The 21,782-nt window shown below is 34.3% G+C and overlaps 1 protein-coding gene across 5 annotated transcripts in view; it reads left to right on the top strand.

Moving 5' to 3' along the window:
- LTBP1 (latent transforming growth factor beta binding protein 1) overlaps positions 1-21,782 on the top strand; it is a 421,971-nt gene that overhangs the window by 135,668 nt on the left and 264,521 nt on the right. For all 5 annotated transcript variants that reach the window (XM_031951251.1, XM_031951252.1, XM_031951253.1 and 2 more), the window contains exon 4: positions 12,110-12,279. In XM_031951251.1, coding sequence (XP_031807111.1) covers positions 12,110-12,279 — 170 coding nt within the window. The remainder of the gene's footprint in view (positions 1-12,109; positions 12,280-21,782) is intronic.

Below are 21,782 nucleotides of genomic sequence, written 5' to 3' on the forward strand. Positions count from 1 at the left end.
AAATGGCCATTCATTTAATATTTTATTGTTTTTATTGTTATGTAGTCAGGCAAAATAATTCCTAATAATTTCTTTTATTTCCTTAATCATTGGAATTTTCTTTTAGTTTTCCTCTTCATTCTTTGTAATCAAATTGGCCAATGATTTATCTCTAACTTTTTTCATTAAAAATGTTTAAAATGGCTCTATTTCATTGAAGATATGTTTTACTGTTAGAAATATATTTCAGTTTTGCTGAATATTTTATTTGCTGGCTATTACTATTATTATTATTATTATTATTATTATTAGCATTTGCCTTTTTGACTATCTCATTCCATGTTCTCCACTTCTTTATAATGAGTGATTGGTGGTGGAGCCTATGTAATCCTGATTTTTTTCCTTATTACTGAATTCTTTCTTCCTTACTATTTGTAAATTTTCTTCCTTTGTCTGGAAATTCAGGATTTTGGCAATGATGTTCTTGGAAGTTTCCATTTTGGGCTTTCATTCAAAAGATGATTTTGGTTGATTCTGTTTTCACATTGACCTTTTGTTCTACTATGTCTATCTATGCATACTTAAATATGATATTCAGGTTTGTCTTTTTTATGGGTGTTGGGTATGAATTTCAGGTAATCTCATAATTCTTAAATCCTCTTTTCTTTGATCTATTTTCTAGGTTAGTTGTTTGATACAAAATATCTTAATTTTCCTCTATTTTCTCATTTCTTTGACTTTGTTTTAAGAGTTCTTGTTGTCTCCTTATCCCAGTAGCAAATTCCCTAAAAATTAGAATGGACCAAATAGAAATTAATGCTTTTTCTAAATTTTTATCTTTAGTCCCCAGTCCTTCAAAGTGATATCTCTAAGAATTCTAAAGAATTCTAGTTGTTGCCTAGTGGAAACATTTGAAAAAAAAAAAAGAAAGGAAGAAGGAATTGTACAGTTAGGACAACCCAAACTTTTTGAAACATTTTCTTGGCAAAAATTTGCTGGCAGTTAAGATATGCCTCCTAAAAGCTCTTATTTTTCATTTTTTAATGCTTGTACCTTTCCACATCACTTCATTTGCCAATGTGGATGCTGCCAAAGTGTTCTCTTGGATACATACTTAAGACCCTAGGCAATGGGTGCATGTTATAACTCAGATAAATAAACAAAGATTACTTTTGTTCTTTGGGTTTAAAAAAAAAGCATGTCATTATTTCTGTTGAGGAAAAACAATGGTTGTGAAGCTATGGAGATCAGAAGCCAACTAATTGAACTCCACAGAGGAGAGTTATTATATGAATGTAAAATTACAATAATAATAACTATGATGACCATGATCTCATAGGACTGCCTTGGCGTTTATTGAATGTCTCTTGATAGAAGTACATCTTGGCGATGAGGAAGTCTCTAGCCATTTTATTTGCTTTTCAAGTGCATGGACAAATTGGAGCTTAGGACTTAGCATCACTAGTGTCCCATTTGGGTAGTTTATTTTTGGGCTGAAAGATGTAAAATGATTTTTAACAAGATAAATGAATCCTGGCAATAAAAGGCTGAGTGTTAGCAATGCCAGTTAATGATATATAATTTTCAAAAAGCCTTTTATAGTTCTTAATATTTTCAAACTATTACACAATTATTTTTAATGGTAATTTTTCACAGCCACCTCTGGGAGAAATAGTCTATATAGCTATTCATCTTTTTTCTAGGCCCAAGGAGTTTAAATGACTTATGATGCTGAGCACATTAGAAGAAGGACCAAGATTTAGGGTTCTTTGCCCACAGGAGTCACTACTCCTAGGAATCCCTCTCTCTGATATTTCTTTCTTGTTCAATCTGTGAAAGGTAAAATGGTGTACTTGAAAGAACATTTCACTAGGAGAAGAGAGACTCACTATTTTATTATTTAATAAAATAGATGGGTAGGTGACACATTGAATAGAGTCTGGGTTTACAATCAGGAGATTGAGTTCAAATCCTGCCACAGATATCTTTTATCTTTGTGACTCTGGGCAAGTATCCCTTAATTGCTTTCAGCTTCAGTTTCCTCATTTGAAAAATGAAGAAAATAATAGCACACAAGCTACAGGAGTGTTGTGAAAATTAAAAGAAAGGGTATGGCAGGACCAGAAGATCATTATATACTTCAACAACAATACTATATGATGATCAATTTTGATGGACCTGGCCATCTTCAGTAATGAGATGAACCAAATCAGTTCCAATAGAGCAGTAATGAACTGAACCAGCTACACCCAGCGAAAGAACTCTGGGAGATGACTATGAACCATTACATAGAATTCCCAATCCCAGTCCCTCTATTTTTGTCCGCTTACATTTTTGATTTCTTTCACAGGCTAATAGTACACTATTTCAAACTCTGATTCTTTTTGTACAGCAAAATAACTGTTAGGACATATATACTTTAACATACTTAACATGTATTGGTCAACTTGCCATGGGGGGAGGCGATGGGGGAAAGGAGGAGAAAAATTGGAACAAAAGGTTTGGCAATTGTCAATGCTGTAAAATTACCCATGAATATAACTTGTAAATAAAAAGCTATAATTAAAAAAAAAAAGAAAGAAAAAAAAGGGTATGTAGAAATGCAAATAATAAAACCTAAATACACATGATGATGATGATGATGATGATGATATTGATGAGAGGTTTAGACTAGTTCACCTCTAAGATATTTTCTAGTTGGATGAAGACTACTTTTCATCAGTAGGGTTATTACTGGCCTGTGGAAGAAATCTAGAGCCTTAGACTATTATCACATGAATTATAGATTATCAAGGGAATTATATAAATGCACTTACTGTACTTGGATTGTAGTGTTATATGAGTACCATATAATGATGTTATTTCACTTCAGAATGTATTAGGGTTTTTTAAAACCAGTTCATCAGTTACCAGAAATGTATTGAATTTCTCTTGAACTTAGACTCAAATGGAGGCCAAATAGATTTTTTTTCAATGAGATGACTTGCACATGGCATTTACTGAGCTAATATACTAGGTAATGCTATCTTCCCAAATGAAATAAATTACTTTTAGCAAGTTCTTCTGAAGAGCACATCTTCCCCCCCTTTTTTATTCCATTACTAAATGTAAACTTGAATAATAAAATTTGATCATTTCCAACTTTGTACCCTACACTTGTCCTCTTACAAGCAATATAGTTGCTATGAAACAAAATATAAAACAGATCCAGGCTACTCCCTAGATAATCTAATTATTTTAAAAATTAACATAAAAATGTTTCTGTTCTGACCAATGTAATATATAAAAATCACAATATAATCTAGACTAGTGATCTTGAATGAGAGAAGGTTTTTTGGGGGTGGGGAACAGGAACAGTTGGTCTGAACTTGTAATTTAATTGGTGCATGGGAACTCTCTGAGTATATGGTCTCTCTATGAATGTAGGTCAAGAACTTTAACTTTCATTCCTAGAGGGTTAAGTCACTTTCCTCTAGACACATAAAAATATTTTCAAGAGAAGGGATTTGAATACAGGTCTTTATCACCTCAAGGTCAGTCCTCTATTCACCCTGCTCTGCTGCCTTTATTGAGAAGAAGATACATCATATTAAATATATATAAATATAAGACTATATTTTGTTTCATATTTGTAACATATTGTCCATTATTTATTTTTACAAAATTCACTATGTAGGAAAAAAAAGCTGTATAGGGCCACTGACTCTCTTTCCTTTTTAATATCCTCTATGTAGTAAAGGCCATCCTGCCTTGACCACTATTTGCATAGGTGTCTTTTCTGCAGCATCCTAAGTACCTATGGTTGTTTTTATTTTAATCTGTAATATGAGGATTGTGTTCTAATGATACTTTGGTATTATTCCCTGTATTGAATGTCTAATCAGTTTCAGTCCTAGAATCAAAATCAGCCTTAGAACTTCAGGGACCCCAGGAAAGACCAGATTATTTTCTCCCAAAGTACTTTTCCACTTGAAGAAGTAGAGAATTTTCTGCTCAAGCTTGAATTGTTATAGAAAAAGATTTATCCTTTAAAGTTAAGGATATCTACTAAAACTATATGCTTTTTGGAAAGAGCAATGCTTTAAATAATTATTTTTATCACAAGTATGATGAAGATCTTAGGAAAATTAATTTAGAAATAGGAGTCATCTTATGCCACTCCTTCATCTTACAGTTGAGTAAAGTGAAGCCCAGAGAAAGGTGAAGAGAATTGCCTTGAGTAACTCAGTGATTTAGGAATAGAATTTAGATATTATAACTAAACCCAGGTTTTATTGAGAGTTTGGAGGAGGGAATGTGAAGATGCTCTGGAAGCAACAAGACTTTTTAGAGCTTTACTAAAGAATGCTGTCCTTAAAGGAACAATTATACGTTTTGAGTTTTGTTTTGGTTTTTTTTTTTTTTTGAGGGAGAGGGTCATGGTCAAGTTTAGAGTTATTCTACCAGTGTGAGGAATCATAATTATGAAAAGATGCATGTCTATAACTTAAAAAGTATTTTATTAAATACCCATTATGTACTAAGTACAAAGCCAAAAGTACAATCTCTGGCTTCAATGAGTTTATATTCTATCAATGAAGACACACACTCTCTCTCTCTCTCTGTGTGTGTGTGTGTGTGATGCATTAGAAAGAAGATGGCCTGGAAACCAGAAGACACATAATGGTTTATATGATGCAGAGAAAATCATTTAATCTCTTATTGCTCTAGCAAAACTATAAGTTAAAAGAAAGGCACTCATCTGTATTGGTTGAGGAGATTTCCTCAGTAATTACCTATCCCAGGGGAATCACAGGTTTCTGTACTAAAGATATAAATCTGGAGTGGAGAATCCACTCATTGATGGAAGGTAACACTTAGATTGAGATTTTTTTAAAAATATATTTTTATTAAAGCTTTTTATTTTTCAAAACATATGCTTAGATAACTCTGCAACATTAGCCCTTGCAAAACCTTGTGTTCCAGTTTTCTCCCTCTTTTCCCACCCCCTCCCCTAGATGGCAAGTAGCCCAATATATATGTTAAATATGGTAGAAATATATGTTAAATCCAATATATGCACACATATTTAAACAATTATCTTGCTACACAAGAAAAATCTAAATCAAACAGGAAAAAATGAGAAACAAAACAAAATGCAAGCAAACAACAACAAAAAGAGTGAGAATGCTATGTTGTGAACCACAAGCAATTCCTACCGTCCTTTCTTTGGATGTTGATGGCTTTCTTCATCACTGAACAATTGGAACTGGTTTGAATCATCACATTGTTGAAGAAAGCCACAGCCCATCAAAACTGATCATCATATAATCTTGTTGTGTGTATGACGATTGCCTGGTTCTGCTCATTTCACTTAGATCAATTCATGTAAGTCTCTCCAGGCCTCTCTGAAATGTCATTAATGCTGGTCATTTCTTACAGAATGAAATATTTCATAATATTCATATACCACAATTTATTCATCCATTCTCCAGTTGATGGGCATCCACTCTGTTTTGGACTGAGGTTTTAAGGGAATCGGGAATTGTAAGGGGTTATGGAGGAAGAGGGAGTACTTTTTGGGGTAGGGAAGGCAGAGCAGGACAGTTGATGGCAAAGCAGGAAGATGAGACAGTGTTGGATCTGAAGAACCTCCAAAAAAGGAAGTTTGGATGGATTGTAGAGAATGTGAACAGGAAGTAAAGTATTGAAATCAGCTGTAAAGACTTGACTTAAGGTCTTAGAAACTTGCCTGAGGAGTTCTGAAGTTAAGTGACTTGTTCAGTAATATAATTAGTGTGAATCAGAAGGAGGGCTTAAAACCAGATCTTCTTGACTTCAAAAATGGCCTTGTATTCATCACACATTGTATGAATCACATACTTTTTAAAATATTAAGTTCAAAATTTATGTAAATGGTTTACTTTAAAAACATTAATTTGTGTGCAGATTTTTAAGAGCATATTTATCACATTAAGGTTTACCTTTCTTTCCTTGCACATACAAATCTGAACAAATTTCCAGGAATTTTGTAATAGAAATAGGAGAGAAGTGGCAGAATAAAATTCTTCTGCTATAGAAAGGAAGCTGGGAAAATAATACTGTGAGCTTTACTAAATTCTCTGACTAGATCTATATATCTCTAGCTAAAATTGGACTTTGTAAAATAGACCTTTTTACTCTCTACTCTGTAATCCAGTAGGAAATGGTAGTGGATCCAGAATAGACAGTTAGATGTCCTGAATTCCTTCCCCATCTCAGTCAGTTTCATATAAAGTAATTCTTCAGTTTGCTTCCAATGTGTAAGAGAGGCCAGATTTTCCACTGGATATATTGGCTTGAGAAGAAATCTGCATCTCCAGCCTTAGTAGACCTTGCAGGCACTGTAGGGCTGGGGATGTTTTGTTTCGACTGGATCAAGCCCTAAAGTAGGATTGAAACAGATGTTAGAATTTGGTTAAGTGCTCTCAGTATTTATTACTTAGGTGACCTAGTTTAGCAGCATTTATAAGAGAAAAAACAACAAAGGTCTTTGGGAAAAAGAGTTTATTGAACTTACCTTAGGATTTCAGAATTCTTCTTTACAAAGTTTGCATTTGGCCATATGTCTGATCACTGTTACATTAAAAACCAGGAAAAACACAACTACAAGAAATTCAGTGACTGCACTATAGACAGCTAGCTCTGGGTCTAGATTCAGGAAGGGCAGAGTTCAAATATGACCTCAGACACTTCTTAGTTCTGTGACCCCAAGCGAGTCATTTAACCTCTGTCTTAAAATGAAAATAATAATACCTACCTCTGTAGACTTTTGGGTGGATCAAATTAGATAATATTTGTAAAGCACTTAGCACATGGGCAGACCCAACATGAACATCTAATCTCTGCCTTTTCAGATTACTTATCTAACTTTAAGGTTTGATTGAGGCACAGATTCCTTGGGGTTTTTCTGTCCTCCATCCCAGTCACTAACACTGTCTTCCTCTTCCGACTTGATTTAACACTTTGGCTCTCCCTTTACTTCCATAATTCCTTACACTGACAATTTAGACTAAATTATCTTTATGTCCATGCCCATACCATATCATCTTCCTTGTAAGTGTAACAAGTTTATTGAGGGCAGCAACTGATCTTTATCATTGTATTTTTGGTGCCTGACACAGAGCCTTCAAAGGTGGGTACTTGAAAAATATTTAATTAATGAATAAATGAATATATGTTCAGGGAACTCGTTAACCGAAGTAAATGACTTTTAGAAGCTGTGTCATTAGGTGCTCAAGTTCAGAATAAACAGATGCTAAGCATACTGAAGAGCTTAAAGAAAAAAATGCCATATTGTGAGCTAAAGGAAAATCAAAGAAAGAACTGCGAATTGGACAGTGATAATTGTTGTTCATCCTTTGTTTTCAAAGAGGACCAAAGACATCATAGAGTGATGTCATGGCTTGTGAATGAATTGAGTTTAAGTAAGGTGAGCTGCACAAAGTTATCAGCCTCACTTTCTCTTCCAGAGTTATCAGAGTTTAGTGGCAAGATAAGTCAAGATGACTGATGATGGCCTAGGATACACTGGATGACAAGCCTTTGATGTCTGTCCAAGCTCTAAACATTCTACAATACCTGCTTTGGCTGCCTTCAAGGCTGTAGGAACAAACTGTTTTTTCTGCTGGAGGAAAGTCTTCCCATGTTTAGACTAGATTTTCTTCTAAGTCACCAACAGGATTTGATGCCTCAACCTGCAGACAATTTTACTAGGCTGGGGCTGCTGTGCAATGTACAGCTTCTTGGAAGTTGGTAAAAGTTGGATGACAGGTGTACAACAATACTAGATGAGCAGCCCTGAAAAGGGCTCAGCAAAACCTCATACCAGAGATGCTAGTTCTTTTTTAATACCTCATATACCCTAAAAATAATGAAGGATAATCAGAAAGCACAAATATACTATTATTTTGCCTTTTTTTGTTATTAAGCAGAGTGATCTACAGAATGGCAAGGATTAAAAAAAAACAACTATTAATGGTAGAGACCCAAGATAAGTTAGCAAGAGAAGAGAGGAACTTGTTGCTCTCAATGAGTCCAGGGTGGAATAAAATATATTCCAGCAGAGTGAAATAATTGGAAGATACAATTTTTGAAAGATGGTAGAAAATGGGGAAAGATAATGCTTATTCGATGGTTAGATAGTGGTTAGAATATTTCCTGAAGAAAGTATCCAGGCTGGTAAGATTATCATGGTATTGGGAGAATCATTGGAAGAAGAAGAGATGGTTAAATGAGAGAAAAGAAGGCACAGGAGAGAGAGGATAAATGCCATTAAGTATTTAGGTGGCTAGTTGTGAAAAAGAGATTAGATTTATTCTGTACCTAGAGGGCAGGAGTATTTGTAATAAATATAAATTGAAGAAATAGTTTAAACTCAAAATGTTTTCTTATAATTAAGAGATTTCCCAAAGTTAAATGGTTACCATGGTAGGTAGTAAAATTTTCTCTTACTAGAAGTCTGAAAACAAAAATGACAGATTGTTTGAAAGTCCCCTTAGGACATTTTTAAGTCAGGTAATGATTAGACTAAATAATTTTGCAGTTCTTAGATTCTATGATATTTCTAGTTTCATCAGTTGATTATTTTTTACCCTTTGATGGCCTACTCCTGAGTCTCATTCCAACTGTTCTCAACAAGTAGATATCCTTGGAAATATCCTTAGAGAGTTTAGGTAATTTAAGCATCACCTTTCTCTTGCATCTTCCTCTCTTCCCCTTTTCCCCTTTATCTTATTTATAAACAACGGCATGGCTATAGTTTGCAGGAAATCTAGGGCCCTCTTTTTTCAGCAAGAAAGGGATCTGTGTTTCTACCAAAATCTCCAACTCCATTCAGAGATCTAATACTGAATTTAGTTGTAATGTGAAAAATTTTAGACCTTCCTTTTGCTAAAAACTCCCACTCAAGAAGGTAGGAACACAAATAGTTTGTGACTCATCCTCTTTGTTTTTGTTTGTTTTGTTTTGTTTTAAGGAAAGGAATTTTGTACTGTTGCATTCCTCCATGACTTTCCACTATTTGAAATCTTGATGGGATCTTGCTGCTCTTCTCTGCCAAAGCTCCTGAATGAAGTTGCCTAAAATCACTGCCTGTTTTCTCACTACTCTCTTTTCCAGGAGACTCTTCATTTCTACTACTCTGCTGGACCATCTATGACTTTCTCATTGCCAAATCCAATGACCTTTAATCCTTCTTATTTTTCTGTGACATTTCACACAATTATCTATTGCCTCCTGCTTGAAATGAAGGCTTCTCTTGGCTTCCCTAATCCTACATATCCTAGTTCTCATACCTGTTTGACTATCCTTTCCTTACTCATTTTTCTCTTGGTCCTAATGAAAGCTTCTATATTGGCATTTTAATTTTCTTTCACTGTTCTAAAGATTTCATTGCTTCTTAATACTTCAGCTGTTTTTTCTGTATAGATAGCTTCTCATAAAAGATTCCCATTCCTAATCCATCTCCTGGGCTGCATTCACACATTTTAAACTACTATCTAATAGACCTTCCCACTTACATGTCTTCTTGTCATCCCTAACTTAATGTCCAACCCAACAAGTATTTATTATGTACCTATTTTTATTAGGAATGTGAATAATCTAGTAAGAGGAATCTGGATATCCCAGTGATACTTACTATATTACCTTATTAATCCATCAAACAGCAAATGCTGAGAAGTCTTTGTGTCAATACCAAAAGAAATAATAACAACAACAACCAAGAATGAGCTGAAATGAATTTAATATTTTTCTATTGACTGCTTTGGTGAGAGATTATATACTATTTATAATGCTCATTATATGAAATCAATCCTCCTTATTGGCTTCTCAAGGTACTCTTCCCTCTTCTGCTTGGTATGAATTTTCTTCCATTAGGAATACTCCTTTAAGTAATACTACGAAGCCAGATGCATGTCCCACTATCTGGATTTAATGAATAAGTTAGCTGATTACCAAGATAAGTAAACAAGCATTTATTGAACACCTACTATGTGCCAGGTATGGTACTAAACATTGGATATATAATGAAAGGCAAAAGAAGTCATTCTTCAAAGAACTCATAGTCTAATGAGGGATGATAATATGGAAACAGCTTTGTACAAACAAACTATATACAGGGCAAAATAGAGATAATCCCAGGGAAGTTACTAACATTAAGAAGTTATGTGAGGACATAGATCATAGTTCTGATGGCATAAAATATCACCTTGGCATGTTTCTGATGGAGTAAAGGAAGGGAAAATGTATTATGTGAGACAGTGGAGAAATGGCACCTTATATAGTACAGGCTGACATGATCAGCCTGAAATTCCTCAGGATGGGTCTGGTACTTGAGAAATACTTATTTTGGGGAAAGTGGAGAATATACTTGGTTCATGGTTTTGTGCAACCAGTTTTAAGAAGCAGTTTGTGTATATTTTAGTTATATTCAGTTGATTCTATCTTGGACTGTGAGAATAAGAGAAAAAATATTGAACACTCCATTCTCAGAAATGTACACTACAATAAACTGGTAGAAAATCAGAAGAAGAGAAATGTCTAGGAGAATACAGGACCAAGTAAGGATGGAAAAAAAATAAAGCAGTTATGTGCAGAAATCCTAGTCATGTTTTTACAAGGCTAGAGAGATAATGATTAAGATTTTGTTTATTTTAAGGGACAACCATTTTAATTGTTTTGGAGAGTTTTAATGGAACAAGGATACTTGCAAACATGTAGATAATACGTCACTTGTATTCAAGTATTAAAAAAAAAATTATCTTCAAAGAAGCATCTTCTCCCAGCCGGAAGAGTCCTTAGAAATCATCTGTTTCAGCCTTGTCTTGTGCCAGAGCTTCCCTGGAGCTCACAGCTGCATTGCATCAGAAGAGGAAAGAAAGGTGGGGTCATGGCCCACACATCCTGTCTGCTGAAGAGGATGCTTCTGAAGGAAAGGCTCCAGGGAAGTCAGTCTTCTCTTGACAGATGCAAATCTTTGGACTCGTCCTGCTTCATCCTTTCTAACCTCCATTTTCTGATATTTTAAGGCATCTTTTGCCTCAATTCCAAGCTCTACTTCAAAATTTCTTCTCTGATTACTCCACCTTATTCTGGTTGTCCTCATGCCAAACAAAATTTCAATAAATTTTTTACGTTTTCTTCCCCCCTTTTTTTTTTGTACTTTAGCTCTTTGGTCATCTAGAATTCAGATGTGTGCAAGTAATATGAAATGAAAAAAGGGGCAGAGGCAAATTTACAAATTCCATGATCTTCCATCTTTTCCTATCTTCAGACCTATACTTATCACTTGCTGCAAATATCAAAAATATCCTACAAATATCACTTGCTGTGGGTTCAGTCTCCTATGAATTCAGGAACTTCTAGGTACTCTTCCAGTGCAATGTAACATTATTAGTTGTAGAAACACTTGATGATCAACCCCTCAAGTCTGGATTCATCTTGCATGAGATCAAGACCCTGTGGGTGTGGGTAGGAGAGTGTACTTGGCTTCTCAAATGGAATTTCTTTATTGTATTTGGAATCAGGTTGATGCTCTACATATCTCACACATTAGCCAGGGATTCAAGTAGGTCAATTTCCATTCTGACTGCTTTAAAACATCAAAACAATGAAGGGAGTGTGGACATGATGACATCAGCTTCAACAACAAGCCATGACATAGATTTTTCATCAGTTATCTCCTCAACTCTTCCACCATTTCTGTCAAAGCATTGTGTTTGTGTGTATACATGTGTATGTATCTCATTTGATTTAATTCTCACTAATATTTTTTAAATAACATTTCTTGTTTTAGATGAAGACTTTTTGTAATGATGCTCTGAAACTTTTGTATAAACCACCAAGTGATACCATAGTCTACCCTATATTCTTTTTATAGAGACTAGCAGATACATTTTTGTGTATAAGATTTTTAGGGTAAGCTATTAGTTTCTTAAATGTCATGAATTGTAGGCTAGAATACTCAATGAAAAATTGAGCCTGGAATGGAATTTATATTTCTCTCTAAGTTTAATTTATTTCTTATTCTTTTCTTCCTAGTTACACATCAATCCATTATTTACTTCCTTGTCCTCATTTTTTCTTTTTTTTTCTTTTTGGTTTCCAACAGAGTGACGCCCCTTTCCTCACAGAATTTGATGATTCATCATGGTCAGATGCAGGAGTATGTGATCAAGCCCAAGTATTTTCCAGCTCAGAAAATGATTTCAGGAGAACAGTCCACTGAAGGCTCATTACCTCTACGAATGAGGCAGGATCATATTGTATCACCTTTTCAGTGTGAGTACACTGTCAGCAATAATCCAATTGAAATAGTCAAATTGTGAAAGGGTTTGATGATATATTATGGTTCCTATTTGTCAGGCCAGAGTAAATGAAAATGAAGTAAGAAAAAAAATCTCAAGTGAATTCTTTAAAAGAAAGCTTCAGAAATGGTTTCCTATTCTAAGGCAAGGCAGTTTCCTTGGAAGGCAAAAAATAGTAACTCAACCTGACTCACCTTTAATGATACAGGGCTATTTCTATGTGATGTCTCCATTTCTAAGAAATGCTTCTCATTGTGGAACAGTTCTAGTATTGGTGTTGTCTCTGGGACTAGCTTACATTGACAAAATAATTTCTTCAAGAAGATAGCCAAAACACATTCCTGGGTAAGGTCTAAAAATTCCCTGCATAACTTAGCAAGGTTTGCTTCAGTTGAAAAATTTCCCTGCACTTAATATGTTAATTATCAGCACATTTTTGGTAGATTGAGGAAATGGTGTGTAGTTTTATTCTGTATTTGTAAAGAACTATTGTCTCAGTGCCCAACATGGTGAATATACTACAATGTGGGAAGCTCCAGGACAAGTTCTGGCTCAAAGGGTGGAGAATGTGATGATTTGTGGTTTTGGTATTACCAAGTGTCTGCTGGCAGTCAGTGCAGAAAAATGTTCCTTCACAGAAATGGTAGACCATTCAACCAGGAGAGCCTGAGGCTTACATTCTTATTTCACTGACTTCCTGATGTACCCCAGTTTGATTGATTGAATGAACTATAAGGAATGAAAGAGAATGTGAATTGTGAGTCTGAAAGAAATTGTCTTTCATCACTAAGAAAAGCATGATTTGAAGAGATTTTCTGTTGCTACTATTTGGCGCTTGGAAACTCTGGATTTGTTTTGGTTTCTAATTTTTGGGGGAATAGGGAAGGAGTATTCTTTAATGGACATCAAACTATTCTTCCCTCCATGTCTGGAAATTTAAAACATTTTTTCTTGTTGATTTGTTTCAACCACATCCAGCTTTTCATGATCCCATTTGGAGCTTTCTTGGTAAAGATACTGGAGTATTTTGTCATTTCCTTCTTCAGTTCATCTTAGAGACGATATTTAATGATATCTAACTGATGATATTTAACAAAATTCTCAAAAATGGTATTATCTAGATTAACATAAGAGGAACATGACATGGCTTTCTAAATCATAAATTCATGTTCAGTGCTCAAAGGGGTCTTGGAAACTATCTCTTGTCCAATCACCTCATTTTGCTGATAAGGAACTGGAGCTCTGAGAAACTGTCTCTTGCTCAAGGTCACATAGGTGAAGTTAAAGAACAGGAGCAGCATTCTAACTTAGTCTTATATCTGTCCTGAAGGCAGTAAGGTAGGGTCTAACACATTGTATGCTTTTTCAGATTCATGGTATTGTTTTAGATGTTTTTCTTTATTTTTTTTGTTTTGTTTTGTTTGTTTGTTTAAAGAAGGTAAGGCTCTAAGAGGAGAGAAGTTGATGTCCTATCTATACATGTGATTATGGTATAAAGAAGAAAGAAATCAGTAAGATATATTGTAATGGGATGAGGCTTGAGTTGATGCACTGAGGTCCCAAGCATGTGAGGCTAAATAGTAATTGGACTATACTCTATTAATATGCATGATTGGATAAAGAATAGCCCCCAGCCCACTCTCTGTGCAAGTCCTGATGTATTGTATAGGAAATGACTATTTGGGTGGGTGGAAGGAGAAAGAGACAGGAAGAGAAGCTAAGAGAGATTGACCTTGGGTCCATACTCCAAGCTGCTGGTCGTGTGGCTGCTGGTCTAGCTAGCTTCTTGACTCAGCTGCACACATTGCTATTGCCCATTCTCTTCCACCTCCGATCTTTCTTCCCTGAGAATTAAGACTGATGATTTTCCCCTAACCTGAATTCCTGACTCTGGCTGATTTTAAAATACGTGGTCTTCATAATATATATAAAACAAAATAAAGGAAAGCTCAGAAAGGAATGTTTGAAACTAGCATTATTTAGGTAGATGAATAATTGATTTAGGGTTGGATTCAAAACTTTAGGAGGGATATAAACAATAAGTTCAAAGTTTCAATTCTGGGGCCTTTTATTTTTAATATTTTTATTAATGCTCTTAGTGAAGTAATTGATTAAGTTCACCAAATACGCAGCACCAGATTGTGAATTCTCTTTAATGCTTACCAAAGGAATTTTATCTTGTCTTTATGGGTAATAGGAAGGTGAAAGTTTTTGAGCAGAGGGGTAATATGACATCTTTAAGTGTTGTAGCATGAAGAAATGGACTGATTTTGAGGGAGTAGGATAGAGAAAGTCCATTATGAAATTATTGTAACAAAGTAGATGGTTGTAATTAGACTGTAGTTAGAATGATTGAAATCAGTAAAATGCAAGTGAGATGTAAGATTTTTTAAATTTTTTTTTAAAGACCAAGGTTTTGAACATGGAAACAGGTAAAATGTTGATGCTGCTAGCAAAAATAGTGAAGTCCCTTGACAAGTGGAGGAGTTCTTGACTAAGCAGAATTGTAGCCAATGAGCATCAAGGGATAGAGCCACCATATGGCAGAGTGATATTGTATATTGTTTTTTATTGCTACTTTGTGTTATGTGGACTCTGGAAGTCCCAGAGAAAGCAAATAACTTTATTCATCCAGGGTTTTGTTTTTGTTTTTACTTTGCAAGGGACTCAACTCAGGGAGTGCTCTCCATATGAGATTGTGTATGTTCCTTAGGGATGTAGAAGACCTTATGCAAGAGAAGTAAAGTTGCTTTGATTTTCATCCACTTTATTATGTTTTGCATTTTCCATCTGGTTAAATAAAGTCTGTGCTTTGTGTAATATATTATTAGCCTAAATGTTTCCATGGGATCTGAGATTCCATTTCTCTTCTTCTGGAGACTGAGACATAAACTAAATTCTGCCATACCCCAGGAAATCCCTTATTTGGAACATGAGCCAGAGGATAATTATTCAGAGCTTCTTAAGATTGAGCCTAGTTCATGTAAACCCAGAACTTCATTTCTGAGCCAGGGGTTATATTAGTATTTATGAACTTATCTTCCCATCCAAGGGGAATGATTGTGTATTACCTTCCATTTCCAGTAGAGCATTTTATACACAGTTGATATTTATGTGTTAAGTTAATTGACTTGATATGTATTATTTTAGAAAATTTTTTTTAATTGAGCTAAGCATAAGTTCTCAACACATTGCTTATATTTGAAACAATCATCTTCTAGTACCAGTGATCTTTAAAAACAAACCCATAATCCTTTAAAAATTAAAAAAATGTAGCAATTTAACTTAAAATACCAGAAAATGCATATAAGCTATGCTTTTGAGCACTAATTTTATCTTAAAATTCCCTGATGACTGCACCAGGGATTCCAAGTAGATACCAAGAAGAAAACAACTCATATTTTTCATGAACTAAGATAAACAATGAAAGATTATTAGTGTTCCAAATGAGTGATACAATGAAATTATAAAACAAAACAAAACTACCAAATTTTCCTTATGGTTTAAAACATGACCCTCTGTATTGAGTTAAGTAGCCAAGGAAAAGGAAAGTTGAAGGTTATGATTCATTCTGTTTATAACCTCCAGACTTCTTGTGTGGTATAAAATGTTCTTTCCTAATGAGGGCTTGACCACACTAGGCGCTTCCACCCTTTGCTTTTTAATGGACAATACTGAATGGTTACAGGTGCACCTCTTGATTGCAACATTCTGCCTGAATCAAACCCAGCAGAAACTATAGCTTTTCCACCCACTCAAATAGTAGAAATTCCTTGAAATGGTTTTGTGAAGTTTAAGCATCTGTTTTATTTCTAAAGTGTTTGGAATATGATTTTATCATTCCAATTGTGAAGATTTTTTAATTATGTAAAGTTTCCTTCATTATCTAAGAAGTGCTAACTATTCTGATAACTTTGTTCAAAGTAAAAGCAGAATATTTTGGATTTAATGTAATGATCCTCATAATTAATATTGTTTTAGTCATCATTGAGTCACTAAATTAAAAATGAGAGAGTATTTTTTTTCTTTTTTCTTTGGCAAGGATTTATATTTTTCTTATCTAAATGTACTTTGCTGAGACAGTGATAACTTTGTTTCTTCATTCCATGTTTTAGCTTATTCCTTATCAGTTCAAGTGGCCAACTCCAGTCATTTTAATTGATACTACTCTACAATAATGCTGTGGGTAAAGTTAATTAAAAGAATTGTGTATTTTAAATAAAATATTTTTAAGGAAACTTTAGCTTCATGTTCTTAATAAAACTGCCCAACATTGCTTGTATTTGACTCATGTTGATAGGGGGCAGCTAGATGGCACAATAGATAGATAGCACAGATGCTGAGCCTAGAGTCAGGAGGATTTGAGTTCAAATCCAGCCTCAAATATTTATGAGCTGTGTGATTCTGGGCAAGTCATTTAATCCTGTTTCTTCAGTTCCTCATCTATAAAATGAACTGGAAAAGGAAATAGCAAATGGCTCCAGTATCTTTACCAAGAAAAATCCAAATTGGATTATGGAGTATAGGGGTCCTGGACTCTGAAAAGGTATACTTGAATCAAGGACAGCAGGATGCTTATAGTCAAGCACCTACTCAATGTGAGATAATGGTTCTCTAACATATACTTAATGTGATGGTGACATAATGAACAGTTGGCACATGCTCAGTTGTTGTGATATAATTGTATAGAGATATTTAAGAGAGAGTCTCTCTCAGACATAGACACAGAAGAAGAATTACAGTAACAGACACAGAGAAAACGAGACTCTAGATTCCAGACTCCGGATTCCATCTTTGACCAGCCTTGTGATGGTCCTCCTGCCTTCATCACTTCTCCATCTAAAGACCAAGGCCCATTCAGAGATTACCCAGAAAGCTACCCCAAAATAACAATCACACATACACTACCTTCAATGGAGAGTCACACATGACTCAACAACGTTATAATATGTTGATATGGTGGTGACAAGACTTTTTTTTAAAAGTTCTTTTGTTTTTATATTACCTGCCTTTTCCATTGTTTTTCTTACTCTCTGTTTCATACTATAGAAGAGAGAGCAAAAGTAGTATCAGCAAAACTCACCAACACATCAACCTAGTCTCCCATTATTTTCAGTGTTTCACATACAGTCTTCCATCTCTGCAAAGAAATGAGAGTGATGCATTTTCACATTCTGTCTTTGGAGCCAAGATTTTTTAAAAACAGTATTAATGGGATTTTTGGAGTTTTTTTCTTTTCATTATTTTAGTCATTGTTTGGTTATTTCCCTGGTTCTGCTTTCTTTGCTTTGTATCAACTCAAATATATTTCTCTATTAATCAAACTCATTTTTTATAGCACAGTAATATCCTGTTGCACATTGAATTTGCTTAATCATTCATTCCTCAACAAATAAGTATTTACTTTTCTTGAAGTTATTTGCTACTACAAAAAAGCTGTTAATAATTTTAGCATAGTGCATATAGTAGACACTTAAAAATACTTATTGGGTTAGTCATATATATGTTGGGCCTTTTTTTTTTTTGTCATTGACTTCCTTGGTGTATATGATGAACAGATAGATTATATATCATTGACATTTTTGGAATATAAGACGAGCAGGTATGGGTATTTTAATTACTTTTCTAGTATTATTTTCAAATTGTTTCCTATGATAGCGGGACTAATTTGTATCTCAATCAAAAGTGTCATAGTGTGTTTCTCTTTTTACACTGCTCCAATGTTGACTATTTTGTCTTTGACTTCTTTAACTCTGTGGGTAACATAGTCTATGGTACTTGGTAAATAAATGCTTATTGATTGACTTGCAAAGTGTAAGTAGGAAATTCAGAGTTGTTTTGATTTTGTATTTCTTTTATTATTAGTGAATTTGTCTAATATTTCATATTGTTGTTTATAGTTTTCAGGGTTGTATTTTTTGAGATTTGTTTGTTCATATGCTTTGACCACTGATACTAGAAATTTTTGTAGCTTTTAACTAACCATGTAACTGAATAAATTGTATTACTTGACTTCCTTCTGTGCAATTTGTCTACCATGTGTTCATTTATTCTCTTTTAAGATAAATTGTTTATGGTGTAGAGTAAGGTATTAAATGTCCTTGCAGAGAACTGAACTGTATCATTAGTATTTTAAAGGTTGTGATAGATTTGAGTTATTCTGTTGCCTGAAATAACTACTGAAAAAACCTCTGATATTAAATCAATCCAATTAGATGGACAAAAAAACCTAAATAATAATGAATATTAAATTCTGACATTATAGGAAAGAGTGAGAAGCAATGTCAACCTACAGCAAAAATTGGCAAGAGAAAGGCTTATCTTTGGCATACTCAGCCCTCCTTTTTTGGCTCCTTTTCCTCTATTAACAAGCTCTCTTCCCTCTTCTCCCCATCAGGCACTTGTTCTCACCTCATTTGTAAAATAAAGAGGTTGCAGTAAGTGGTCCTTGTAGTTGCAGGTCATTTCCTAAGAGTCTGTGATTCTATAATATATTTGTATTGTCATATTATTGCCTTGAAATGTTTTCCATCTTAAGAATATTAAATTTGTATAGAAGGAAAAAGGGCCATGTTTAACTCTCAGCTCTGGGCATTTTCTCTGGCTATTTTCCCACCCTAACCAACCTCCTCCTCCTGCTCATATCTGGCTTATTCTCTCTCCTCAACTCCTCCTACTGATTTCCCTGGCTTCCTTTTTGTTGTTGTTCAGCCCTTTCAGAGGTATCTGATTCCTTGTAACTAATTTTGGGGAATTCTTGGCAAATATTTGGCATTTTCTTTTCTACCTCATTTTGCAGATGAGGATCTGAGGCAAACAGAATTAAGTGACTTCCTAGAATCACCAAGCTGGTGTCTCAGGCCAGATTTGAAATAGATAAAATAAGTCTTCCTGATTATGATATGCTGTTCATTGTACCACCTAGATGATTTTCTTCAAAGAGCAATTAAAATCCCTTCATTTCCAGGAAGCCTTTTCCAACACTTCTTAATTCTAGTACCTTGCCTCTTAATTATTTTTTATTTATCCTTAATCTAGCTTGCTTTGTCTATCATTGTTGTATATTGTAAGCTCCTTGATGATAGAAACTGTCTTTTGTCTCCTTTTATATCTCTGGTGCTTAGTAGATTGCCTGGTACATAGTAGGTGTTTAATAAATGCTTATTGAATGATTGAACACAAAACAATGGGTTACTAATATAACAGAGTTTCACCTATAAGTTATAAGCTAGGGAGAGATTTTGGACAGTGGCCTATCATCTTCATGCATAAAACATTTAGGTATATGTATATATGTATGTGTATGTATATGTATATATTTATGTCTGTCTCTGTGTATATTTGTCTGTGATGAGTTTGGCTCTGTTATTACAACTCTAAACAGAAAGTAAGCTCTGCACCAATTCTACCTCCCACAAGAGGCTTGTCCTGATCACCTCAGTTGATCAGTTCTAATTATATCATATTTACATCTTTACACAAAAGAAAGTAAACTCTTAAAAAAGGGCAGTGGTTATTTCATTTTTGTGTTTGCATCTCCAGTATCTAACATAAAGTCTAACAGATATATATATATATATATATTAAGTGCTTTTATGAGAAATAACTATCAAAAGTATAACGCTGAATTTGGTTTGTGATACCCTTAACTGGATATAGTAATTTCTTGATTCTGACAGCTAATAAATGGAAAAGTAATAGAGATAGTCTGAAATGATAAACAATGAAAAATTATTATCTGAAGTACATTTTTATATTTACCTTTTCATGGATTAGAATTTTACAATTTTAGATGTTTGGCATTTACTGCAAGGAATCAGAATCTCATCAATATAGCAATTGTAGTCTTTTTCAATATCGATAGCAATCCATCTCAGTGGCATCTTTCTGTATAGTCCTTGTCCATGTTCTTCCATATATCATCTCTGTGTCATCTGTCTCTGCTGGAAGCCATCCTTCTAGACCACTTTATCACAGGCTGTCTATCCTATTGCCTTTTGCTTTTATTACAAGATTCACCTACTTCCCTTTTTCATCAAAGGTTTCTTTGTTGCTATCTTATATGCCATGTAGTTCATCATTGGAATTGTACACTATGTGTATAAACCATATATCTCACCATTGCCTTTTGGTTTAACTCAATATTTCTTAGGAAAATATTGAAATTGGTGTGTGCTTACTTGGGAGTTTCCAAAACAAATGTAGTCATGAGTCCAGACCTTAGTCCTATCTGTAAATCTTTAAATAGATAACAAATGAATAGAAAAGAAATATTTCCCAAATGTGTGTTAGGTGGCAATAAGTTACTTTGGATGAAAAATTTGCCATGGATAAACCAGAACATGGTCAGTTGATTATAATTCTGTTTGTTTAGGTTTCTTCTCTTTTCACTTTCATATGATAGTTATCAAGCTATCAATCAACAAGAATTACTAAGTATTTACTATGTGCAATGCCCTAAGGCAATAATGAAAAAAGTGAAATAGCCTTTGTCCTAAAGGCGATTGCATTTTATTGGAAGAGATAACTGTATTGTTGAGAGACAAATTATATGTACACATTATTTGTGAACTGTACAGAAAATAAATACAGATTAATAGGAAGAGAGGCATTGAAGGAATCAAGAAAGATCTCATGTAGGAAATAATGCAGGAAGAGATTTTAAAAGGCAGAGATGAAAAGAAGGACAGCCAATATAAAAATATAGAGTTTTATATGTGGAGAGTAAGAAAGTTAGTTTGAACTGAACCACAGGTGCCTTTGAGGAAGTAATGTGTAATAAGATTAGAAAGATAGGTTGGAAATAGCTTGGCCTATATCAATACTAAACAGAGAAGTTTATATTTAATACTACTGGCAGTGGGGAGCTATTTGAGTTTATTGGGGAGGGGAGTAACATGTTTAGACTTGTACTTTAGAAATATTACTTCATCATCTGTGTGGTGGATGAGGAGAAATTTGAGTCAGTGAGACCAGCAAAGTGACTTTTATGATAGTCCAGGTTAGTGTCAAACAAAAATAGAAATAAGGGTCACTAAACTGTGCATAAGAATCCCTGCAGGCTGTGTATTGACATCTATATTTTAGTGTTTTTTTAAATTTTGCTTTATATATTTTCTCATTACATTTTAATCTGGTTTGGGTTAGACTCAGGAGTTTTGTGGGCCACATGCAGACCATGCAGCTGCAGGCTGTATATTTGAACCCTATAACCCAGATGGAAGGTATGATGAAAGTTTGAATGTGGATAGAGGCAATGTGAATAAGGTATGGGGGATGGATGTCAGAGATACAGGAGTAGTAGAAAAGGTGGCTAAGTTGTGAACATGAGTAGGTGGAAAGGTAGTGATGTTCTTAAGATAGGAAAGTTTGGGAGAAAGGTGAGTTTTTGGGGGGATAATATTGTTTTAGACTTGTTGAGTTTAAGATGATGCCTATGGTACATCTAGTTTGAAATGTATTATGGAAAAGTACAGG

The sequence above is a fragment of the Sarcophilus harrisii genome, chromosome 2 (genome assembly GCF_902635505.1).
Source record: "Sarcophilus harrisii chromosome 2, mSarHar1.11, whole genome shotgun sequence".
NCBI classification, from domain to species: Eukaryota; Metazoa; Chordata; class Mammalia; order Dasyuromorphia; family Dasyuridae; genus Sarcophilus; species Sarcophilus harrisii.